Here is a 27,264-nt window from a genome sequence, read left to right as displayed (position 1 = left end):
GTCTACATTTTTGATTAATGCATGCATGTAAAACAATCTGACCTGTAAATAGACTTTTTTTGGCATAAAAAAAATAATCAAACCATGACATCTGCCCAATAAAAGGGTGCATTCCTCAACTACAGCACTGAAGACAATATATACAGCAAACTTTCTACTATCCGCAGAAGAGGGTGGCACAGTAGCCATGAATAAGCAAAAAAGAAATTATGCTAGTGACATGCAATAGCTTAAAAAATCAAAAATACTTGTACACTAAACTATAGCTAAACGCTAACAATGTAGGAGTAGAAAAAGGATTGCACCTTTTGCAAACAGTTTACACATATGATCGTGTAAGTATATTAACTGAAAAGATCAAGATGTTATACTTGAAATATAAAAAGAGGGGAATGTTTTGGAACAAAAGTGGTCTGGTCACTCCGAGTAAGTGAAAGACTGTGGATAATCGAAAGTTTACGTAGGGGTGCACCCCCCCCCCCAAAAAAAAATATCCCCAGAGCAAGGGAAAAGAAAGAACCTCCCAAGAAAGAAAATATACCCCTCAAAACAACCTTCTTATAAAATTTAAATGGCCCAGTCTGTGTCAGAACTCCCCCCCCCCCCCGGGTGGATACCCCTAGTTTACTATGTATAAACAAACGTTCAAATCTCTCCAATGCACTAGCTTTAAGAAATTCATCCCGTCTAGTCAATAATTTCAACATCAGAATCGTCACAGTTGTTGGAACTTGAGCACAATTTTTCGTAGTCTTCAGCATGCTCAATTAGATGTAGTCCAAGTTTATATGATGTAGGGAAAATATCATTGCATAAAACACAAGAATTTTCTTCAGGCTGTAAAGGAGGTGATTCCTTCTGTTGGAGATTCTCTTTTTTAATGCAATGTGTTTTAGAAGCATGTTGTTGCAAAAGTTTGCTTTCAGGAATAGAATCTGACATGCGATGAACGTCTTGCAAGTGTCTTACAAGCCTAGCATTGAACAAAAATTTCTTTTCACAGAATTTGCACACATGAGCTTCTTTTGTATGAATACTCATGTGATTATTTAAACATTTTTCTCTAATAAACATTTTTGGGCAAAATTCACAAGAAAAGAAATTTTCTTTTTCATGTGAAATCTTATTTCTGCCACATTTGATAGCATGAAAATTCTCACCAGGATTTACAGGCTTCGTTGGATGGAGTAAAGAATGTTCAATTAGCTGTTTACGCGTTGAACACCGTTCATGACAAATGCTGCACTTGCTGGGCATTTTGTGCGATTTTGAAAAATGCTTTACAAGACTTCTTACAAGTTCATAACTTTTTTGACATATAACACACATGAAAGTTTTTTCATTTGGTTCTTTGTCACCCTTAGCATTGACTTTTAGGTCGGATTGCCTACATTTAGCTCTTTTATATTCTACATTAATTACATTTAAGTCAGCATCACGCGGTTCTACATATGATATCAGTTTGCCTTTACGCTTTAAATGATTTCGATTATAAGTCACATTATTATCCCCAGAAAGAGGAGTAGGACTTTTCCTTGAAGGAGAATTAAAAAGTTTCTTTGATGTATTCATACCTTTGGAAATTTTCTTTGACGTAGTATTCATACCTTTCAAGTGAAATTCAAATGAAATTATTTGAATATATTTATGTCACGCTAGGGACGAAATATAAACAGAAAGCAATTCAGTTTTTCACAATGTGCATTCAAAAGTTTGGAACTAGAATTTAATGTGAAAATTAAATGATTAAAGAAGGATTTTTTTTTAAAAATTCACTCGCAAATGAAATTAAGAAAAGGGCTGAAGAATGGTTACCGATGAGCACACGCAGTCATTTTCACTTCATACAAGCATATTGGTTTGCAGGATGGAGACTTTAATAATATTTTCATACTAATGCCCTATATTCCCATTGCAAAGCAAAAGCAGACAAGCAAAATGCGCGCTCAAGGAAGGAAGCGCGCGCTGCTGTTGTTAAAAGAGTTGCAGTTGCAGTTCGCTTCATTTCAACTTTCGGGCTTGATTGAGCAATAAAATTTTAAAAAACAGTTATGAGCAATTAAATGAGCAATGGCTCATATGAAATGATAAAAATCGAACAATTTTTAGCACCATTAAGAGTACTGCAAACTATTTCATATAACTTTGTTCTAATTGTTAATGTCGCTAACTGTAACCATTAAAGCGAAAGTGAAGTAATAAGGTTAACGTTAACCGTACAATCGCCGAAGGAAAAGATGAGTGAGTAAACAAACAAACATACGTAAAAGTTTGAGTATTTAATAATTGAAAAATAACCCAGATTTATTTTATTCCTAATCGTCCAAACAGTTTTTGAACACGAATGTCCAACGTTGAAAGGTTATGACGGCTGGAAATAATTCAGACAGAGAGAGGGAAGCTATTTTCACTGCTGCAAGACGTTCTGTGGGAACCTCGATCTTGAGAAAGTCGAATTTATGATACAACATTGTATAAGAAATACATTTTGTCGTGACACAGGGGAAGAGGTTATGATAATCCCTTAGCTGTGTTTCGCGGACCTATGTTTAAAATTTGCCCTAGGCCCCTAATTTATGCCCGTACATGTTTTTAAGCTCCCGCCTCTGTACCGAAAATGACCCCTCCTATTCAAAAAAAGTTAGAGGGGTATTTAGATAATTGGAAATCTGGTGATATTTCTTCATTGGCGTCAATTTTTGGCTCCAGCGCCTGCGCGAGAAGTTTTTTTTTTTTTTTTTGCAAATCAAAACAAAGAGATCGGACACATCTATTCACATAGGGTTACTATAAATCAGCAGGGTTACCAAAATAAAATTATTTACGCCAAAAATGAGACGACCGCTCCAGATTCCCAATTATCGAAATATCCCCAACTTTAGTCATCCTTCAGTCAGTACAATATGTTTGATCTGCTACAACCAATTAAGTGGAAATTTTCTTATCCTCGTGTTTATATAAATTTTTGGTTTCAGATTATGGCTGTTATTTTGCAACTTTAGTTCTAATATTTAGCTCTGAAGTACTTTTCTAACCTGGTTCTCACAGATCCAAGAAATTACTTTATTTCAGTTTACTGTTACAAAGGGCCCTTTAAAGTGCTTACTTTTGAACAAAAATTCTTAATTATTTTGACAAGATGCTATATTTTTGATTTTTTAAAAGCATGACCTTAAATATTGTTTGTTCTCTTTTTTCTCAATCATCTCTCCCCCTCTCTCTCTAATTTCAAAGCTCATGGTTTATTTCTTTTACTGAAATTTGAAAGTTTAATGGATTACTAAGAAAAACTGGTTATCTTTGTTGCATTTTGAAATGATTTTTTTTTCCCGAAATTAATAATTATTGAATATTTTTTAAAGCAATATCTGCTACTGTTTTCTCTCTCTCTCTTTTTTTTGTTGAAACTGATTGTATATTTTTAATTGCACAAGAAAACTACTTCTCTTTGTTCATGTTTTAGTTTGATTAATCAGTTATTTCAATAATTACACACATACCAGCTTTTATGGAGTTGCAGGACTGCCAACTACTCTACTTATTGCAGACATAGGAGGCTGGGGTGCAGAAAAAAAGTACGGGGTCAAAAGAAGCATAAAGGGCAAGGCCCCCTGCCTGAGTTTTTTTTTTTTTTTTTTGTAAAATTGGGCTGTATTACTTACTGATTTGTAATATTACTGATTTAAGAATTTCTAAAATATAGAACATGGCATCAAAAATTGGGTTGAATGGCCACAGTAGATGTTCCCCTACCATTATAAATTTCTATTCTTATGAAATAAGATGAGAAAAGTTCATTTGTTTGGAATTTTTAGTTTTTACTTTCGTGAAACAAATCAATTTTCAATCAATCATTAGTTTTTAACTCTGAAAAGTGAGGAGACCAAAATTTCCCTGATTCGTAGACACTTTTAGTGATCCATTCTTCCATCCTGGTTTTTATAATCAATTATTAAAGAAAAATGAAAGGTGTAAAGCAAAAGTAATTAGCATGACAAATGAGTCAATCAGCAGTTTTTAATTAACATTTTAAACTGGGGAAGAGAAGAAAACAGCTGTCATTTTTCTGTAACATCAAATCTAGTCAAGGAATTTAGCCAACAAAATCTAATCTCTGTTATTGCTTTGGGGGGGGGGGGGGGTAGAGTGTCCAAAACAATATGTCTCGAAGTCCAGTAACTCGAATATTACTGCAACTCCAAGTTTTTATCAACGCTTGATCCCTTTGTCTTTATTTCCATGCTAATTATGCTCAATATCTCGAAGTTAACTTCCTTTAACTTGGAGTTTTTTCAAAGATGACTTGAAATTTATTTTCAAAGAAAGAAAAAAAATATATATATATATATATAAATATATATATATATATATAACAATTCAAGTGACTGTAAGAGAAGAATTCATTCACCTTCACTTGCAATCCCTGCACAATAGACCTCTAAAGCAAGGAGAACATTTGATTAAAGTAAAAAACCAACATAAATAAAGGAAATTTTGAAGAAAAAAAAAACTAGTGCTTTATTTACAATAGTTTTTACTTTAATTATATTGTAGCTCAAAGCTTGTATGATAATTTTTCATTTAAGGAGAACACCTGTTGAGCCAATGTGCGATAAAGGAGTTAACATGGGCGGAAATGAGTATAGCTTGTTTTCTGTTGTTGTGTACTGTACTGTTTTCAGTTAGACATATTGCTGGCCTCTGAATCTGCTTTTAAGCTGACAAGTTACCAAGTCAACTTATTGTGCCTTTATTCAAAAGCTGACCTAATTTAAGATGCATTCCTCTTCAGGGCCGGATTTGGAAATGTGGAGGCCCCTAATCAGGGTTCGAAAAGATCATTGTATTTTTGAAAATATCCGATGTTTTGATATATATCCGAATATTTTGATATATACGTATATATCCAATATTTTCGACCCGAGAAAGTTAGGATATTTTGTAAAAATTTTACTGTGGGGGCCCCTTTGTTGTGGAGGCCCCCGGGGCAGTAGCCCCACCTGCCCTCCCCTAAATCCGGCCCTGTACCCCTTCATTCTTTAGTTCAATCATTTGCTGATAAGATCCCCCAGAGAGAGATCGACTTTTCTTTAGATGGTCTAAGCGAAAGCTAAAAACTTTAGAGTAAATCTTATTTATAACATTGAAAGGAACCCAACAATAAAAAAAAAAAAATGATGCATTGAAATATGGCGCCAAATACTCCGTCAACAATAGTAAAAGAGAAACATCAAAAGCGGTACAAATCCATGAATCCGAATTTGAAACAAATGAAGATGTGCACTTTTCTTGAAGTAGAATCAGCTTAATTCAATTGGTTCAAGCAGTATCGAATTCAATACCATGCCATTAATATAAGTAAAAGTTTGCTGCGTAAGAAAATAACGAATTTTGCGATACTAATGAACATAGAAAAATTCCACACCAGTGCTGGATGGCAGGAGAAGTTCAAGACGACACACAACTTTGTCCTTAGAACTCTTCATGGAGAAACTGCATATTGTGCTTAAAAACTTTAAAGTTCTGTAGTTTTGTCTGTTATATGTACATATTAATTAAAATATTCGATAGTTTTTAATATTAAAATGTCAAAAACCGAAACTAGGAGTAAGGTGAACTTCCAATAAGTCAAAGTTTTTCGTCGGTCCCTTTAGATTCGAGTTATCGAGAATTGACTGTATTTTCTTGCAAAGATTTAAGCATTGTTAATAACAGCGAAAACTTTTTCTTCAAAGTTTGAACACTTATTCTGAAAATTTTTAAATGGGAAACAGGAATAACTACAGATCCCATAGACCACTAAAATTTATCTTCTGCTGGTAATATGGATTTTATTGAGGTCCTGGACCAATGGACCACTGTTAGTTTTGAGCCCTGATAAGTATGGTAAACTCCTGATTATCTGCAGTCTCTTTTTTTTTTTTTTTTGCAGCAATAATTTACTGAATGTAGAAAAATGCACTGATATTGTGAAAAATATATTTTTAGACATTCCTATTTCTTTCTTCCAGTGGTATCAAATTTTCCAAGTTCCCCAAAAGAAAACCTGATTACTTGAAACCAGATTTTTTGATCTAATTTCTTTAATTTATACACAAGTACCGGGTAAGTTTGTTGGAGAACATTTCTCTCCCCTCTCCTTCACATTGTTTGTGTAACTTAACTTGATTTATTTGCAGGATATACTATGTTGTGCACCTCTTTGCAGTAATGAACAATTCCTTTTTAGCTTTTACATACACTGTTATCATTTTTAGCTAGAGTTTAAACGTACCATAAAACCGTACAACTTTAGACCACTTTATGTGTATTTTTTATTCATATTTTCTTTATTTTTTGCCAAAAAAGTTGAGGATTTAACCATACACTACCATACATCTCAGCTGTAGAGTGACCCTTCGAAAAAAAATCTAAATTACACACAAAGGGAGGGGGAAATTTTTTGTATAGTGTTATAAAGTTTGCACATGGTGGTGACAACTTTAGTCCATTTTTTTTTTAATTTAGTTTTTCCGATTTATACATTTTTTATACCTTTTTAATCAATTTCAGGTGGTCTAAAGTTGCTACTCGAATTCCCATATTTTACTTTGAAATGACAAGTAAACAAAACAACATCAGGATTCTTCGATAAAGCTAGATCATCTTAGATACCTGAGTAATAAAGTAATAAACTTATCTTCGGAGAATTCAATCGGCAAATATAGGTTTTGAAGGAGTCTTAGAGAGCTGAAGCAAAACTTTCAAAAAACCTCCCAACACAAATGAATTTTGACACGAGAATGATAACACTGGAGCTTGGGGTAAACAACATGAACTTCGCTGGACAGCACTTGTGAACGTACTGAATTTTAGACTTTAGCTTTGCTCTTAGACTTAAGCTTTGCTCTAACGACCACTACATTACACATACTACCAGATTCCTTCAATGGTCTAAAGTTGCAACACTGGTCTAAAGTTTTTATGGTATGTATGAGGATAATTGCTTTTTTTTAAGCAATTGTATGTACCAGTAGACCAATTTATGGTGATTGCCATAAAAATTTGCTTTTTCGCGGTTACCATGCATCATTATTCTATAAATTTATCTGAAATTTACTGTATATACAATTATGTTAGTACAACAAAATTAAGTTAAAACTAAGTCTAAAAATAATAAATTGTAAAATATACTTTTTGTTTTGCTTTGGATCTTCATCTTATTGTTTTTTTTTTTTTTTAATCAGAATTTAGCAATGCCCCCTAAAAAGAAACAAACACCTAAAAGTAAGAGAAAAGCTAGGCTAAAGTTTTTAGCAAAGCGTTTAGCAAATCAGCAAAAACCTCGTTTAGTACCTGGATTGAAAGGATTTTTGGTTACTGGTGTTAACCACAAGAAACAGATGATTACTAAAGAAGCATTTGACTTATTAAATGAATTTGTTGAAGAGCTATATGGTCCTGAATTAGGGGTAAGCTATTGTTATTTTATCTATTTTTTACATTTTTGTAATATCCAAAAAATATATACACATTTCCAGAACATTGGAGTAGTGAGAAATTTCTGGTGTGGGGTTCATTCGCTTATAAGCTCATATTATACAGACATTCTGTACACAATTCAGAATCATCGTCTTTTTTGAGAGGCAGGGCAAAAGCTTGAAACTATAATCCTTACTCACCTTCCTTCAAGTTTCTATTTTAAGTTTTAATTTATTTGAAAAAAAAAAAAAAAGAGTTTGGGTGAATTTATGGGATGAGGTGAGGAAAAATATCTTAAAATCAAATTTTTTCAACTTTAATTCATGATAAATATACGAATTTCTTTAAAAAACTTTTTCTGTTGCTATTTTACATTGCATTAATAAATAGAAAAGTTGGTCATATTGTCAGAAAAATGATACTTTTGCCTGGACAGCAACAAAAACTGGAAAATTGCTTGAATCTTAAAAATGTACGAAGGAAAAATATAATTTTGTACGTAATCCAATTAAGACTTTAATTAAAACACACAAGTAAAACTTAATTAAGTTTTCGATTATAGAAATTTGACAGACAAAATAATTTGAAATCATTGAAACAAATCTCGGAAAAGATCAGAAATTTATAATGTGTCAAAATTTTTGTAATTCAATGCTAAAAGGAAAAAAGAAACAGTTCTGATACAGAGAATTCAATTGAATTTAAATGAGATCAAACAATTTTATGTGCAATTTTTCATTTAAAAAAAAGTTTTAAACTTAACATCCCCACAGCGGAATACTATTAAATTTTCAACGTACGTCGCAGAACATATGCCTGAGCTGCAGAACAATTCTGTTCAAATGTGAAAGGAAAGCTCAAACAAATTTGCTGCAAAAATTGTACAGATTTCAGCAGAAAATCTGCAAATTTTCTGCAACTATTGTCAAACTCAAGAGACAGTTTTCACAAATTCTGCAGATTTCCTTTAATTAGAAGAAAGTCTAAAGTTCTTGGAAATTACGGCGACGGAAAGCTCGCGAAAAATGTTGAGTTTGACAAGTCATCTGCCCAAAACTTTAGATTTGTTTGAACTTAAAGAAATATGTAGAATTTGAGCGAAATTCGATCTTGAGTTAAAGATATTAGTAGCAAATCAGCAGTTTCTGCAGATTCTCCGCAGAAATTTTATTCTAAATCTAAAAAGATTCTAATTTTTCTAGCTTTTCTGGTTCTCCTTTTTCTTATTTTTCGCAATCAATCTTCATCCCCTGCAATTTTTTTTCCACAAACATATGTTTTAGAAACATGCCAACATCAGGGGTGATTGTGTTCCGGTATTTTACCGGATTTTCGGTATTTTCATCTTGATTTCCGGTACCTTCATCTTTTAAAGTACCGGAACTCCTATATTTTCAGAAAAACTTACTTTCGTAAAATTTTGGTTGATGTTTAATGAAACGCCAAAAGTCCAAATTGAAGACGTTTCGTTTGGTTTAAAGCGTAAGCTACCCTCATGTTTTGCAAGCTCTATGGTAATTATCAAAGAACAGCTGGGGTGGGAGACGGACTAAAGGCTAGACAAGATGAGGAAGGAGGGTTACTTGATATTTTCCCCCTTAATATTTTCTTTTCAAGATGACTAATATAGTGTTTCTCTGTTGCATATCTTAATATGCAGATGATGTAATTAGGGGTGCCCATTCCCCCCCCCCCCCGACTGCAATGGCACCCCTCAATTTTACCAAACCCCCTTTTCCCTCAAGAATTGCCACCCACTAATAAAAAGACTTAAATTCTTCTAAATTAATTTCTCCAAAAGTTTCTGTGGTATAATCTGCCTCATAATCCCCCCCCCCCCGACACAAACACATGAAAATCCTTGCTGTAGCTATTCACCAAGATGGTCTATGGCTTTTCTTGATTGCAGATGCTTATGTAATAGTCTTTGCAGTCCTCCCCCCCTCCATAAAATGTTGAAATTTAACGACCTATATGTATCGAAAATATCGATATTTGGAGAGCAATATATCGTGGTATTAAAATTGGCATATCGCCTAGCTCTATTGCACAGTGATCATAATGCATGCTGCCCCTTTTGCCCCAAACTTATTTAATTCTGAAATCTTTATGCACTTTTAGTAAGTGAATGTAATTAATGGTTAAGGATTCAGATACAGTAGAGGGAAATAAAACATTCTTTGAAAAATTTTAAGAAATAAGAAAAATTAAAAGAATTTCATTCCTTCCATGCACATGGACGTATTAAGTTCCATTAAAAGTTCGAGTTTTAGCCCCAACAAATAATTATGCATATAAATAATGTGTGCATACACGTAATGTGTATATATATGCACTTCAAAATACTTTTTCTTCTTGGGGAAAAAAAGTTCAGGTATTTTTTTATGGAGTCACAATCAACCCTGCAACATTGAAACATGTCCATCGCCGAAAACTGCGTGTCTTGTTTGAGATTTCAATCCTTTTGCATCCTGAAAGTATTTCAATTATTTAGAAAGTTTTGAAGTGTTTTATTATATGCTACCCTAACTCAACTCATTTTATTTATTATTTTAGTAATTTATTTATGTATTAACATTTTTTTAATTGCTCTTTCATGCCATGTAAAATTAACATGGTTTGATACATAGGTTTGGATTTTTATAAAATGTTGTATCTTTGATCTTTCTATGCATTTTAAAAAGCATATAAAATATTTTTTGATAGTCTCAATTGGTTTAGAGTCCACAGAAATGCATAGCAACAGTGAAGTTTTAAAAACTGAAAAAAAAAAAACCCTCCTGTATGAAGGAATTTTGATTTAGGGCTCTCAATTAGTGAAAAAGGTCATGTTGATTGCATGTGTTATATAATGCTTGAAGTACTTGCAGAACAATTTTGGTCAAATGATTTTACGTTGAAGAACAATGCCAAGTATTCTGCTTTGGGGCTTAGCACGAGTTTCCTTTTTGGTTTCATATTTATGTGATGTATTATTTTCTCTTAAAATGTCTATTATTCTGATAAAATAGCCAAATTGGTAATGCCTCTCTAAAAAATTAGCAAAAGGATAAAAATTAGTCATTTTATTATTATGACTGTTGTTTAATAGTTCAAACAAAAGTCAGTGAGTTATATTATTCCTATATACTGCATTCCTACTATTAATTAAAAAATATTTTACTGATACTGTACAAAATTAACGTTATTAATTATTATTTCAGTGAAGCATTCAATATTTTAAGTTCAAAAACATAAAAATTATTAGATTACAGTTAAAATTACTAATCGCGGCTCAGACTGTGGCACTGAAATTTTTAGGAGGGGTGTTTTGAGCTTTATTTTTCTCTTTTCTGTGGGGTATTCTTTACAATATTTAGAGGGGTGCCTTTGCACTTAGGGGAGTTGGGCACTAGGGTGGGCCAAAGAAGGAAATTTTTGATAAAGCGACATCTAATAGTGAAAAAAATGTTGTGTATTGCCATCCTAAGCATGGGAAAAATAATAAAAAAAATAATATTTATGTCTTCAGATCACGCATTGGCAGCAAAGTGTAAAATACAGGTAAAAAATGTCAATTTTCAAACATTTTCTTAAAAATCCAAATGTTTAAAATTTTTTTTCAAATCCTGTTTAAATGCTTACTTTTATTAGTCTTTTAATATATCTTTGAAAATACAGTGAAGCACCGTTTATACGTTTTTGAAGGAACTATATGAAAAAGCGTACAAATGAAAAAACGTATAATTGATAAAAACGTATAAAAGAGAAACGTATAAACGGTGCTTCACTGTATTTACATTTCTTTACAGTTTTTAGTTCACGCATAAGCCTCAAAATTACGTGAAATCAGCCAAAAATCGAAGTTTTTAGCTTATTTTTCGCATTGCAGTATTTCTTCTTTTAAATCCCAGTTCACGCTATGCAGTTCTTTGCTGGAGCTGCAATTAAATTATGTTGCATTAACAACCCAAAAGCCACTCCAATTTGGTGGTTGCACTTGGTGTTCCACCTGCAGTTCCCAAGAAGAATGGTTATTAACAAGACTCATACATTTGTGAAGTAACTTACAATAATAATAACTATTTGGTTTTAAACAAGTTTCTAAGTTTCAATTAAGGGTTGAAGTTGGACTTGTGACTCAATTTTTTGCATTGAGGATCGCAAGCATAAAGGTTTTCACATTAATCCGTATCTTGTTTCATCCCAAAAAACACCCTACCTACCTACTCACTAACCAGTTTAATAACTCATTCCACAGCCGGAGTGTAAAAGAGGAACATTTACTTATTTATCGGTAGAGCATCAATTGTTTTTGTAAAATTTAAAAAATATTAATTACTTAGAAAGAACTCGGTCGGAAGAAATTGAAGTTTTGGAAAAAGCGAGCAAAAGTATTTGATGGATATTGTTATTGCAATATTGAAAGGAAAATGTGACTTTGATCTCGCTCCCACCAAACTAAGACGTTTTAGTCATTAGCTTTGGTTAACTTGTGCTAACGGAGTGCTTGGCTGTATAATATTTAAACTAATCTACTAGTGGAATGAAGATACCCGTAAATAATATCATGGTTTGATATAATTTAAATTTTAAACAAAAGGACAAACTTCCGTGAAACATGGACCTGCACACTTATTTAAAATTACAAAATCTACAAGTCAAGTGTTTCATAATCTTACAAACATCGTGGATCCGGTGATTCAATGAAATGCTTACTTTGTTGTTTTTGAGAAATTGGTATTGGTCATGGCAATGCACTAAATGCAAAATATAAAGGAGTTGGATTACAGTAGGGTATCTATACAACGCAAAAAACTACCAATAAAGAAACACTTCAAAAGCTGAAAGAGAATTTCTCCCATCAATATTAAGATTTGAAGATTCGACCTATAGCAGTTAGTTGACAGATCAACGTGTTTACTTCCTCCGCTTCAGCGATGATGTAAAAAACAAAGATATTTTATCCTTTCTAGAAACTATACATATATTCTTAAGTATGTATTCTTAAAATTTTCATATTACGCACGGGCATTGGAATGGATTGGGGAACTTTTCAGTGAATCTGCAGAAACTCATTTGAGATATCAGACGGAAGAAATGGATTTATTTTGAAAACCTTTATGTATTTCAAACATCAGTGCCAAAACTGAGTCGTAAGTCCAACTTCACACCTTGATCAAAACATAGAAACTTGTTTAAAACCATATAGTTGCATAAAAGTTACTTTACAAATGTTAAGTCTTGTCAATAAGTCCAGTTTTCTTGGGAATTGCAGGGTGGAACACAAAGTGCAACCACCTACTTGGGGGTGGGTTCTGGGTTGTTAATGCAACACAATATAATTGCAGTTCCAACAAAGAGCTGTATAGTGCACATTTACTGAAAAAAGATATGTAGTTGAGACCTAAAAGAAGAAAAGCTGCAATATGCAAAATAAGCTAAAAAGGTCGATTTTTGGTTGATTTCACATAGTTTTGCGGCTTATGCGGGAACTAAAAACGGAAAAGGAATTAAATATTTTCAAAGATATATTAAAATATTATTAAACAGAAGCATTTAAACGGGATTAGAACAAAAATTTTGAACACTTGGATTTTAATAAAAATATTTGAAAATTGACCATTTTTTACCTTTTTTCCAAACTTTGCTGCCAATGCGCGATCTGAAGACATAAATATTATTTTTTTTATTATTTTTCCCATGTTTAAGATGTCAATACACAATTTTGTTTTGCAATTTTGCATTTATAATACTGCTTAACTATCTTTTATAGATTTTATCACAAAAGTATTTAATTATTTCCCATGCTATGTTTATAAAACATTTGTGCTGTATATGTGTTGATTAATTATCCAGTTGTGTGAATCTCAAATTCCCCTGTCCTCTGTTCTGAGTTATAATTGTTTTTATGCCATGGATTCCTCCAAACATTTTATAAAAGGTGCTGTGTCCTGCCCTTTTTAAGTTAACTCCTTGTGATATCCCTTAGAAACAGTCAAAAGCTTTTATTAAGAAAATAAAATGCTGGGTTTTTTTAAGCAGGGACTATGTAAAAATTAAACAATTAAATAACTATTATGTTGTAGCCATCACAAAACTTTGTTCCATATATTTCTTATGAATTCTGATTCCTCCCCATGCTTGAAGAGAAAGCAATATTCCCAGAAAAAATAAAATTAACCACACAAAAACTTGAGGACCATTCCAATTGCCAAATTATCGCAAAAGCAAAGCAAAGAGCGAAAATTGAAAGTAATTTTAAAAACCATGCTTGAATTAATTACAAACATTTTATTTGTTAACAAACATAAGATGGCAACAGTTAAAAATTTTAAATCATTGAGATAATATTTCCGATACAATTAAAATCACTAGAAATATGCAGACGAAAGTCTTTTATGATTTATCTTTCTTATTGTTGTATTAATAAAGCTATTTTTATTCGCAAAAAGAAAAATCAGCACGTCTTGGAGCAATTGGCACCAAAATTGAACCAACTCTTGTTTACCATATAGGTTTATATTTGTTCCAAATTTGTTAGAGGAAAATAATTAAATCTTAGTGGGCCTCATAATTTTGTCTTGTTTGAGCCAAGTATGAAACAAGTTTAGATTAATCCTTAAAACTTATTAACTCAAAAAGATACATATTAAAAAAATTTAAAGTTCCGAAATGAATTGTGGAATCCTAGAAACACTTCCAGTTATATGACAAAATATTGCAGAAAAACCTAACATGAAAGAACAATAATTTAAAATGATACCAATTATGTCCCCTTATTGCTGTTGATGAAACGTTCCATAACATTACTCAGTCCTGACATCGGCGTTTCTAGAACTCGGCCACTTGAAAATTGACAAACACTATTGGGAACACGGAAGGCCGGCCGGCCTGGATTCCAATATCAGCAATGGACGTCAATTTATATCAAAACAGGTAGGCCCAGACACAATGAGCTTAGAGAGTCATTGAAGCAGATGGGCTGAGAAGAGAAGAGAAGAGATCGGTGAACAGACCTTCATCACTTAATTATCCCCTAACTGATGTTCTACTTCGTTTGCATATTCTGTTTGACAAGTTGTGTGAAATCCTTTCAAAAAACTCCAAACAAATGTAGTGGCAACAGTCATTTCATTGAAACATTAACTTTTGATGAAAATCTTTCTTTTCACTGCAAGTTTAACTGGAATCTTAGGTTTGTTTACATTTCACACACCGTTTGCTAAAGTGATTGAAAATTTTTGGTATGCCACATTTTTAAGTTTAGCATCAAGGTATGAAGAATCCTCTCACATAAAAAATAAGTAAGTACAATCAATGCAATTCCTTTAACATTGGAACAGCAAGAAAAGTTAATAAAAAATGGTTAATATTTTGACAAATTTCATCCAGAACGTAGCATTACTTGTTAAGATATAGCACTCGCAATGAAAAAGAAAGAACGTTTGATTGCACCACCCTTTTTCAGCTCTTGACCCCAAAATAAAATCAGCTCTTGTACCCTCTAAGGGCTACTTGTCGATAAATTTTTGTTTGATTCTGTTCATTATTTCTTGAGATATAGCAGTCACAAGTGATGACAAAAAATTTTCTATAGCTCAGCGCCTTTTTAAGCTATTGGCACCGAAATTAAATCAGCACATTAAGGGCAACATATGGACCAAATTTTGTTTAATTCTGCCAGTTACTTCCTGAGGGATAGTAGGCACGCATAACTTAAGAAACGTTCCATTGCTTCACTTCCCTTGTAGGAATTTGCACCAAAAACCAATGGGTACAAGTTCAGATAGGGCACATAAGTGTACCAAATTTCGTTTGATTTCATGCGGTAGTTTTTGCTGTAGAGCGGCCACAAAAAACTCTTCACACACACAGACAGACAGACATTTTTAAAAAAAGATCGAAATGGACTCGGCACAACTCAAAACGTTCAAATCCTACAAAATTCACTAATTTGCACAAAACCAATACTTTTTTATATATTGGATATAGAAGAAAGTAAAAAGCACTTTTTCTATGTCAAAACTATTTTGAGAAAGTGCTCTTTTAATTGGATCGAAGTATTCTTTTATCAAGAAGCACCATGCCCCTTCTTTTATTGATGGGGAGAGCCTTAACTGGAGGAGGCTTATAGGTACAACAGTAATGGGCCAGGGTAGAGAACAGACCTGGAATGAAAAAGGTGGGATTGAAGTTTGTTTTCATCTGCACTGTATTTCAATATTTTCTAAGCTTGAAAAAAACTGGAAATGTGTCCTGTAAAAAATGTAGGACCCACACAAGGGGAAATATTAGAAAAGTTGTAAAGTGCTGTATATTTTCTTTGTATTCAATTGCTGGCATTTCTTTTTCAGAATTCTCAAAATGCATTTTCCGATGAAGTTAACGTGGGAACACAGTCGGTATCAGATTTACAAACTCCCAAATCAAATGGGAGACTTCAAGAACTTCCTACAACACTGAGGGGTGTCTTTTTCTTCAAAACTATTGTAAGTTTTTGTATTATATTATTCGAATTGTAATTTATTCATTTATAATATTATTTTTCTGTGTAACATTAAATGCAGTATAATCTTTTATTTGGACTAACTGGGACCAAAAGCAATCTGGATAAGCAAAAATCTGGGTAGTTGGGTTGTATAAGTTATTTGCAGAAAAAATTCTTAAACAAGCAGATGTACTTATAATGCCTGCAAAAAACAGTACTTTGTAACAAAGTTAAATACAACCGTTTCACACAAACGCTTAAAAATCATTTATAGTTCAGCTGCGGTGGTGTCGGAATAAATCTCCAAGTACGCCATGATGTTTGTCAGATTACTATAATTTATTGGATAATCTGAGTTGAACAGTTAATGAAAAAAAAAGCAAATATTTGGTTATTTACAGACCAACTATCATAATTTAAAACTATTATTTATGTGAATATAAAACTGTTTAAAAAATTCTACAAATTTAATCTGGATTAACTAGAGATATAACCAGATAAATGAGGTTCTATTGTAAGGCCAAAATTATGTAACATTGTTTGAATTTAAAATGTTCTATATTATTGACTTTAGTCAGTTGCGAGAAAAATGTTTGAGAGAACTCGCTATGTTGTTCAGGGGGACTCACCAAAAGAAAAGTTGTTTTGAAACTAATTTACATATCTATGCTTTTTCTTTTACGGTAAACAACCTAATATTTCAGGGGACATCATCCCCACCACTTTGTTTTATTCTTTGCACTAGCTGCCTATTGAGCAGGTTTTCTATGTCCCTTTCCGTCACACAAACAAATATTTTTTAGTTTTATTTTCAGGCTATCAACATTTATTCAGAAACAATATATATCAATAATGACTATTATCGCAAATTGATTTAAGTAGCAGGTCCATACACCTAGCACGTTAATTTTGCCAGCTCCTATGCATTCCATACCTGGGAAGCAAACCAACCACTTGGACTTTGGTCAAACAGTTGTTTGCTTTGGCCAACAGGGACTCACATTCCTTTGAAAACTCTTCATTTTTACTGTGGCCTACATCGTTTGTTCCCACCCACAAAGTGACCATATCCTCCTTATTTAATACCCCCTTTTCAGCAACCTGACTAACGTCTTTCACCCGAGCCCCTGGTAAACAACACCTAGCCACCTGACGTTTTACTCTCCCAACTGTATTACCCACCTCCCTTACCATCGATTCCCCCAAAATTACACCCTTAGTCTCCCAGTCTGTCTCCTTATTTGAAGCATCCCCCTTAATCTCTGGAATATTTACAGTACTCTCTACAACTCGCACGCATCCTAATGTTATCTGGGCTTCCAAAGTTAGCATCCTAACTCTTAAGTCTGAGAGTTCAGCACATTTAGTGCAAATATAATCCTCTTCAAAAACAGACTCATCCTCCCCCTTATACAGGCGGAACATATGACATAAGTCACAATTATTATTATAACTTTTATTTGTGTTTTTTAGCTGTATGCAGTATGATTAATTTAAATTATTGATAATAATTAATGCAAGAATAATTAAATATATAAACTATGTATTGTTTATTTTTTCATATCAAAATTATTCATGAAGTGACCTGTATTTGTCCTATATTTTCAGTGGAAAATGTCCTATATATTAACAATTGACCACTTCTACCCCTGCTCATTTTTATAAACAGATTACACACATACTCAAGCAAATCGTGCAAGCTGATTACCTGCTACAGATAAAACTAGGTAACACGAAAAACGCATAGGAGAATTGTTTTCAAAACTGGTCCAGTCACTCGTTTACACAAATGAGGAGCTATTCATTGATTACATAAGGATGATTTTGACAATTTTTGACCCCTCCACCCCCATGCAAGGTTGCGTAAGATTTTTCAAACCCTTCCCCCCTATTCTTACGTAAGATTCATTTTTTCCCCAAAATAATAACATAATGAATTTTACATCACTGGAATCATTATTAAATTCTCAATTATTAAATTATTTTTAAAAACCTTTTTGTGTAAAGAAATGTTAGCTAAAAAGTTCAAATTTAGACCAGAGGTTCCCAAACTTCACACTTCTGTGGACCCCCTACGAAAAAATTACGAACTTTGCAGACCTTCCCTCCCCCCTTCCTTGGCACCCACAAAGAAGATGATTTACCACAGTTAAATCTATTTTTTCTTTTTTAATATATTTTTACGCGTTTTTCCCTTTAAATTTATTAATTCATTGTTCTGTATATTTTTCAGAGCTTTTGTCTGGTTTTCATTCTTACATTTATTATTTTGAGTTATGGAAGTAAAACTCAATTTGAAACTCAATTAGGAATAAAAATGTATTATTTGAAGTAAAATATCCCAGCTGTAAAAATGTGCCCCAATGTTTGCATTTTACTTAATATAGTTTTGTAACAATATGAACTTCTTCATGTACACAAAATTAGTTAATGTCTAGTGTGTTTACTTCCGGAAGTGAGGGGATGCTTCCTGCATGTACTTAAGCAAGAACTTTTTTATTCCTCATAAACGTTCTTTCTTTTTGAATAAAAATATCGTTACTCATCCTTCAATCTCAATTATATTTAAGGTTTTAGCTGAATAAGACCGCAGACACGCTGGCATGGACTCAGGGACCCCCGGGGGTCCGCGTACCACAGTTAGGGAAACTCTGATCTAGACTGAATGTTTTTTTGAGATATTTTTGTATATGATGCAATACTAATTCAAAGTAAAAATGCCATACGTAGTACGATTCTTTTATTATATTTTATATTATTATTCATTCTTTGTAAAACAAAGAAAAAACAACTCCTCCTAATATGTTTTTTGCCTTCAAGCTGAAATAAAATATGATCCCTGCCAAACCACTTGACCGCCCAATTTCTGATATACATGTAAAATATCAACTTGGAAAATATTGCATGCCAATGGATTTGAACTCCTTCCCCAGGCCCGCACCAAGCCTGATTGGCGCCATCGTGCAAATGTCTTTTGAGCGCCTTTATGTAGTAATGTTCGAGCAAAATATAGTTAACACCTGGGGGAAGGTTTTGTAGTCAAACGCAATGTTGAAAAAAAATGCTTTTGGCATTAAATTTATCAAAAGAAAAACAATCTGTAAATTTTTAATTTTGGAACACAGTGTATGTTTTTACTTCATATCTCAAAGTTATTTCGAGTGAAGCGGATGCAATGAAGGGGCGATCGAAATTGACTTCTGAAATCTGTCTTTTTCTTTTGGAAACCTTGCATTGAGGTGCTGCTAAAAAAGATATGGCCAGTTTCAGTTAATTAAAGCATTTTATCCCAACAAATAAAAAAAATCTTGGCATTTGATTTTAATAATTATTCCTTATTTTAGTCTATTGAGTACTTCAATAAATAAATAAATAAATAAATAAATAAATAATGGGGAACGGCTATTGTGCAGCTTAAATTTTTATTATTTGATATACTGTCCAGAAAGCAAGATAGATATTTCTGGACTTTGTATTGATCAATATTTAGTTTGTTTCTGAAGTAAGTATTTCAAAATGTAGAAAATTGTGAAAAACCCACTTCACCGAGATGGTGTTTTTTTTTTTCAAGTGTGTCTGCCCGAAAAAACCATGCAGTTTTTTCGTACTGGGCCCGGTTTGACAAACCCTGCCCTTGGTATGCTAATGTGCTTTTGGAAAAGATAACGCCACTCTAAATATCTTTCTAATCTCTTATTGATAAATAATTATTCAAAGGTTTATGCCTGTCAAAAGATGACAACAGAGAGTACTGAATAGATTTCTAAATTGAAGTAGAGGATATTCCCCCTTAAAATCTGAAACTGAAGTCATTTCCGGTGAAATCAAAAGTTCTAAAATAGAGAACCATTAAAATGCATTGAATTTAATATCTAAAACTAATACATAGTCTCTACAAAGTTTTTTTTTTTTATTAATACACACATTAGTTAAAATGCAGGAAGGAAAATCATGTAGTTGTGGTCAAGTCGTTACTTTTCGGAACTAAAAAGTGAACCTAAATTATTGTCTACTTGTCTACAATTTATAAATATTACGTACATCGAAATAATATGCAAATCAATACTTTCCATATTTTTTTATGTATGACAACACGAAGCAGTGGAATTACCATGAGTTAAAAATCACAAAAAGACTATAATTGCAGAAATTATTATGCCAAATGTTTCACCACAAGAACCAAAATGATTAATAGCAAATCTCTCGTGAATCATATGCTTAACCTTGTGTACTATAGACATGCCAAAATAGCATTCACGGCTCCATATTAGAAAAGAAAATTCTAATGTATGCATTAATTAAAGTAAAGTTTTCATTGTAAAGGATTGCACTTTTGAATAGCTTGTTTAGACACAAGTCAAAAATCTTTCATTTTAGATTCCTTGCAAGACGGATTAATTGTTTCAATGAGCAGTATAATTTCACCACTACCGTTAGATATAATGAAGAAATCAATTTTACTTTTTTGGCAAGAGTTTTTCCCCTTCTCCCCCTTCATTTGGAGCATTTTTGATCGGTAGAGCTCGGCGCCTTTTTTTGCTCTGGCGTCGTGGTGCGTTGCACGACCTTGCACATAGGGACAGCGCGTCCCTTCCCTCCTTAAAGTAAGGGTATGCAGAGATTATTCTGACTTCCCTCCCCCTCGGGACCCTCACGTAATTAATGAATGGCTCCTAAGTAGTGTAGATCTAAAGCAGTAAACAGTGCAGGTCTAAAAATCAGGCTTCATCTATTCAGATTTCAGCCTTGGACGGTTTTATATCATTTGAAGGAAGGAGGAAGAAAGAAATAGGAATATCTAAAATTATATTTTGCACTTTTTAAGGAAAAATGTGTGCATCTACATTCACTTAATCATTGCAAAAATTTTATTAGTTTTTTGAAGCGTGAAAGGCTGCAGATAAGGCGGCAGCGGATAACTGAAAATTTACTGTAATTGTAAATGGAGAAATTATGTGGACAGTATTTCTCAAACTATTGATACAGTAGCCCCTCGTTATATCGTGCCTTGTTATATCGCTTATTTGGATATATCGCTCTTTTCTTTTGTCTCCCGAAACATTAAAGCATTAAGAAACACAAAGAAAGAAAGAACAATTTAGACAGGTAAAAGAGTTTTCTGTAAACAATGTGGTTACTTTTACTTTTCACATCCTTTCTACAGCAAGTCAAAATGGATTAGAAAGTCTATTGGGAATAAGGGGGTATTGGAATGCTCACTTTTGTCTTACGGCAGCTCAGAAACATCGTCTTTATTCGCCATTTGATGTTTTCAACGGTCTGACGGTGAAAATTTACTTAAATTTCAATCTTGTTTAAATTTCAATCGATGCGATACTACATTCGGGAACTACATCGAAACCTTTAGAAAATCATGTCAAAAAGAATGAATGCTGATTTACTTGTGTATTGGACTATAACTATTTTTACATAAAAAGTAGTCGAAAACTTTGTACTGCATGGTGAATAAAATATGACAACGTATATAAAGTACAAATTGAGAATGGAAAAAGGTTAAAAAACCAGCAAACAGCTGTTTCGGCACTCTAAAGTACAAGTGCCATCATCAGTGCATTAAAAACGAAGACAGGTTCACCCGACTAAAACACAGTCAAGGCGAAAAATGGAATGAGAGACGAGTTGTAAAAGATATGAGAGCAGTACCGGAAACGATGACGTCAAGGTTACGTCAGAACTCCAGAGGACAGTTGCACTCAGGAGAAAACTTCACAGACAAAAAATAAATCAAATAACAGACTTCCAAACATTAGGAAAAGGGGGAGTGCTAGATAAATCATTGACGATTAAATTAGCATTTTTCCATATGTAATATGACTCCCAAAAATCTAAATCATGAATAGATGAACACTCGTGAATAACTTTGGCGGAAGAAAAAATAAAATTATGACCGCAGGACCAACAATGTTGAGCAATAGAGGAGCGTTTGAGATCCTGTTTTTTGACGTAATTTTCGTGTTCTTTTATCCAGAATTTGAGGGATCGTCGAGTCTGCCCAATGTAGGCCAATTTGCACTGGCAGGAAACACTGTAAATGCCCTATTTGACAAGGTTGTGAACAGGGTGTTTAAGCTGTGAAAATTTTAATTTATTAACAGGAGAAAAAGTGACGGAAAAATGAAACTTTTTTAAGATTTTGGCAATTTGTAGACTGATTTTTAGGAAAAAAGGGTAAGACAACGGAACTCGAATAGTTCACAGGAGCAAGTGTTTGATTTTTGTTAGTTGAGCTACATAGCTTCTTATAAATGGTATCAATAATATCTGATGTGAATCCCCAATCCACTGCAATACTTCGTAGGTAATTCAGTTCACTCCCCCCCCCCCCACAAGTTATCCGTTCATCCTACTAAACAAAAATTGACTGCTTTTAGATCTTTTATTTACCGTGCTTTAGCCATTTGTTCAAATTCCAATTTACTTTCATCAGAACTGAATTACCTACGAAGTATTGTGGTGGATCGGGGATTCACATCAGATATTATTGATACCATTTATAAGAAGCTATGTAGCTCAACTAACAAAAATCAAACACTTGCTCCTGTGAACTATTTGAGTTCCCTTGTCTTACCCTTTTTTCCTAAAATCAGTCTTCAAATTGCCAAAATCTTAAAAAAGTTTCATTTTTCCGTCACTTTTTCTCCTGTTAATAAATTAAAATTTTCACAGCCCAAACACCCTGTTCACAACCTTGACAAATGGGGCATTTACAGTGTTTCCTGCCAGTGCAAATTGGCTTACATTGGGCAGACTCGACAATCCCTCAAATTCCGGATAAAAGAACACAAAAATTACGTCAAAAAACAGGATCTCAAACGCTCCTCTTTTGCTCAACATTGTTGGTCCTGCGGTCATAATTTTATTTTTTCTTCCGCCAAAGTTATTCACGAGTGTTCGTCCATTCATGATTTAGATTTTTGGGAGTCATATTACATATGGAAAAATGTTAATTTAATCGTCAATGATTTGTCTAGCACTCCCCCTTTTCCCAATGTTTGGAAGTCTGTTATTTGATTTATTTTTTGTCTGTGACGTTTTCTCCCGAGTGCAACTGTCCTCTGGAGTTCTGACGTAACCTTGACGTCATCGTTTCCGGTACTGCTCTCATATCTTTTACAACTCGTCTCTCATTCCATTTTTCGCCTCGACTGTGTTTTAGTCGGGTGAACCTGTCTTCCTTTTTAATGCACTGATGATGGCACTTGTATTTTAGAGTGCCGAAACAGCTGTTTGCTGGTTTTTTAACCTTTTTTCATTCTCAATTTGTACTTTATATACGTTGTCATATTTTATTCACTATAACTATTTTTAATGACCTCCATTATATCGCGCTTTCGGATATATCGCTCTTTTTCTTTGTCCCCCAAAAAGCGCAATATAACAAGGGGTTACTGTACAACTTTGAGTTTTATGGGTTTTTCTTATTCTAGCAATCAAAATTACTTATTGTTTTGCTTGTCTATAGTTAATTCCTATCTGTTTTGTGGTTCACCCACCATTGTGCTTCTCCTAGGCAGTAGCGTCCATGTTCCTCCTCCTGAGCAGTGCCGTCCATGTCCCCCGGAATCAACTTTTTACATATCTAACCCTCTTGAGTTTACATTCTTCTTTAGACAAAAACGACATTCAGCTCACAAACATCCAGCCCTGGCATTAATTTTAATTTTGAAGTCTTGAATTCATATTATGTTTTTTGCAACTTTCATTGCGATAGGGCAGGAGAAATTTGTAGAAACAAGAAATCCAATGTATAACTCAATTTGTGATTGGGGGAGGTATAATTTTTATTCGAGCTGTCAAAATTCAAATTAATGCCAGTGGCTAGATGTTTGGTAGGTGTTGCTTTTTCTTTCTTTCTTTTTTTTTTTTTGACTTAAGGCTTTTTGCTGTTGACTTTTTAAACTTATATAGGTCTAAATATATATTTTTTTGTAATTAATTTTTTTTAAAGTAAATTCAGTTTTGTTTTTGCTTTGAAATAAATTTTCCTTCTGCTTTTATGCTTATCTTCTGCTACTTTTTAATCTTGCTATATTTGTTGTTTTTTTCTCCACAAATTTAGGTACCTGATCCTATGCAAGTAGTTACTTCTATTTTTGAAAGCGTACTCAAATCTAAAAGTAGAAAAACTGAATTCATTCAAAAGTTGAAGCCAATAACCATAACATGCAAAGCATTTGAAGATGATATCACTCAAGCTCTTGATGCATTTTTATCTGAGTACTCTCTACAAGAAGAAAACCAATATCTTTTTTATAACATTGAGTGCAACATCCGACGTAATGGACGTATTTCAGTAGAACATATACGGTGGTTAGTGAAGGATTCAATAGGAAAGTTTGCTCCAAAATGGTATGAAGGACCAAATCCGCAGATTGTCTTATCTGTTGATATTCTGCGCCGCATGTGTTGTATAGGATTTTTGAAAAAATATAACAACTTCAGAAAGTATAACTTAGGTTTAATAAACAATAAAAAATCACTGATTGATACAGTCAATCAAAGCTACCAATTGCAGCATGGCGGGCATTTAGAGATGCAAAGTGGCAGCTCCAACTGGTTACCAATGCCGTGATTGTTGATTCATAATTTTGATTGCATAGCATTATGTGTCTACAAAATGAAATGATTGTTTCTTCAGAGACCGAGCTAAATATTCACCACCTCGCCAAATGCAATAAAATTGTCAATTCAGCAAAGGTATTAGCAAACAGAAAAATCTTCAAAATTTCCACAAAAACAGAAAAGAAAGGTTTTCCCCTCAATCCTCGAAACCATTATTAGAAATTGAAATTCTGCAAGAAAAAGCTAACAATTTAGGAACTCAATGTTTTATGCATAGAGTGTTTATTCAACTTAAGAGTATGCTGCATATTTAAAATATAAGCACTTGCATTGTATAATTTATGTTCCTTTGATTTCTGATTGGTTTTCTTAAAAAATTTAAATTCTCAATTAAAATTTATTAAATTAAGGTCTTTAGCTATTTTTTTTAGGATTTCGCTAAAACGTTTAACATTTGACTTATTTGTTGGCTAGCAATTTAAAATTCCTAGCCACAAGCCCTCTTTCTTTATTGGTATTAATGAGTATTTTTACATACGTTTCTTTTATCTGACAGTAGAGACGTACAGAGTCGCACTTTGGCCGAGTACTGAGTTACTGAGTACCGAGTTTCAATTATGTTTTAAGAAGAACTAACGACACATATGTGATGAATTTCGAACTCATTTGAGTAGTAGTATAGACCTCCATGTCACAATAATAGTTTTTATAACAAAACTAAAGCTGAAATTTAAATATGCACTATTTAAAAGATTTTGTTTGTGTCAATAATTTTACAAATTAGTTATTTTTTAAATTAAAATTAAATAAATAAAAAGTAGGATTAATCAAGTTGGAATTATATAAAACAAATTATAGCAATCTATATACTTCTAGTCCACCAAAGGTAAATATTTTTTAAAAGCAAATGAAACAACATTAAAAGCACAAATGTGCAGGAGCACTGCAGACACATGTTTCTGCATTACAAGGAATGTCTTTTTCAGTGCATAAAATGTGAGCTAATGAATGTAAAAAAATCTGACTTTTGTCGTATGTCTTTAAATCTATAAGCTCATATTTTGTGCATTGAAAAAAGCATTCTTTGTAATGCCAAAACACGTGTCTGCATTGTTCCTGCACATTCGTGCTTTTAACCTTATTTTATTTTTTAAGAAAAGATATTTTTATGCTTCTTATAAATAATTTTGTTTGTGGCAAAAATAATATAAAAATTTCGTATTTTATGTACTTTCCTTTTATGCCCCATTTTTAATTAATAAGTTTCATTAACTTTCTGGCATTAAAATAAATGATTTACTCCATTGAAGCATAACAAACTTCATTATTCTCAAAATTTATATTTGACTTGTAAATTTGAATTATAAATGATTGCAGTTATATTATATGCTTGCACTTTTTTATCAATTATAAAGTCTGCTTTGAACAATATTCAATTTTTTACAACTACTCGGTATTGGCCGAGTACCTGATCAAAATTTGGCCGAGTACCGAGTACTCGGGGAAATTGGCCAAGTAGGCCGAGTACCGAGTAGTTTCCGAGTACTCGGTACGTCTCTATCTGACAGGATGTTCTTTTAAACTGATAACATAATTTAATATTTAAAGTTATTTAAAAGGTTTCTGAACATACTCTTTAGTGCTGAATATTATGTAAATTCTGTGAAAAAATATGCGTGTTAAAATGATTTCGATCTTCATATAAAGTGGAAATAAAGAAACTTAAAAATTAACTTTGCTTCAACCATCCATTCTTGGTAAATTGTGCAAGGCATGCAGCAGAATGTGGGGCAAAGTGAAATGGTTAAGATGGCTAAGCTTTTTCAAAATGAACAAATTGGAAATTTGTTTTGAAAATTACAGTACATTAAGAAAGAACATAATATTTTATAATAAAATTTGCATTGAAACATGATTTACTATTTTTGGCAGTAAAATTGTTCCTTCAAAAAAAAAAAAAAAAAACGGAAATTTTCCACTTTTTTTTCCATGGGGCAAAGCGAATAACGATACTTCTGGGAGTTAAAAAATATTGTTTTAGACAGGTTATCATTATAGACAGTTTGATTATTTATGCTGACATTTTGCTGGTACCAAAAAAAAATACTGTTATAGACAGATTTATTGTTATAGACAGTATTGTTATGCACAGGTTTCACTGTATATGATTCGATACTGATTAAAAATAAAACATGGCATAAAAAATGCGATTCTTTAATTATATTTAACACTGTTCATTCTTTGTAAAATAAGTAAAAAAAAAACAGCTCATACATATTCTTATTTTCCAGAAGAAAATGAAATATAATCTCTTTCAAACCACTTGACCGCATGATTACTAATATAAAATATCAACTTTGAAAATATTACGTACGAATGGGTTCGACCCCTCCCCCCAAGGTAAGGGTATGTACAGATTTTCGTAACTCTCCTCCCTCTCGGGAACCTTACGTTATTAAAGAATGGCCCTTAAAAGTGTACTAAAAGAGGAAGGAGGAATAGTATAATATTCCAACTACACAAACCTTTTGTCCTCTTGACACCGAAAGGGTGCTTTATTCGTTTCTTATTAAAATCTTTTTAGATTTGCATTTGACTGAATTTTGCCTTCACGAGTGCGTGTTAACAGAACTTAATACATGGGAAATGAATTTGGTTGACTCACAAGTTTTAGGATGCATGTTTGCTCCAGTTTTAATTTTCATTCATAAAAAAGTCATTAAAGCACATCTTTTAAGAAGAACTATGAG

At 32.8% G+C, this 27,264-nt stretch overlaps 1 protein-coding gene across 1 annotated transcript; it reads left to right on the top strand.

Annotated features, from left to right (window-relative positions):
• Window positions 1–2,375: 2,375 nt before the first annotated feature.
• Window positions 2,376–26,719, top strand: LOC129225686 (THUMP domain-containing protein 1-like). The gene is made up of 5 exons (XM_054860161.1): window positions 2,376–2,510; window positions 6,012–6,105; window positions 7,227–7,451; window positions 15,798–15,932; window positions 24,012–26,719. Exons 3-5 carry the CDS (start codon window positions 7,236–7,238, stop codon window positions 24,522–24,524), a joined length of 864 nt encoding a protein of 287 aa, XP_054716136.1. The 5' UTR covers window positions 2,376–2,510; window positions 6,012–6,105; window positions 7,227–7,235; the 3' UTR covers window positions 24,525–26,719.
• The last annotated feature ends 545 nt before the right edge of the window (window positions 26,720–27,264 follow it).

The sequence above is a fragment of the Uloborus diversus genome, chromosome 7, assembly GCF_026930045.1.
Source record: "Uloborus diversus isolate 005 chromosome 7, Udiv.v.3.1, whole genome shotgun sequence".
In the NCBI taxonomy this organism is placed as follows: domain Eukaryota; kingdom Metazoa; phylum Arthropoda; class Arachnida; order Araneae; family Uloboridae; genus Uloborus; species Uloborus diversus.
The sequence above is the reverse complement of the archived record's forward strand: the minus strand, read 5'-3'. Positions and strand labels throughout refer to the sequence as shown.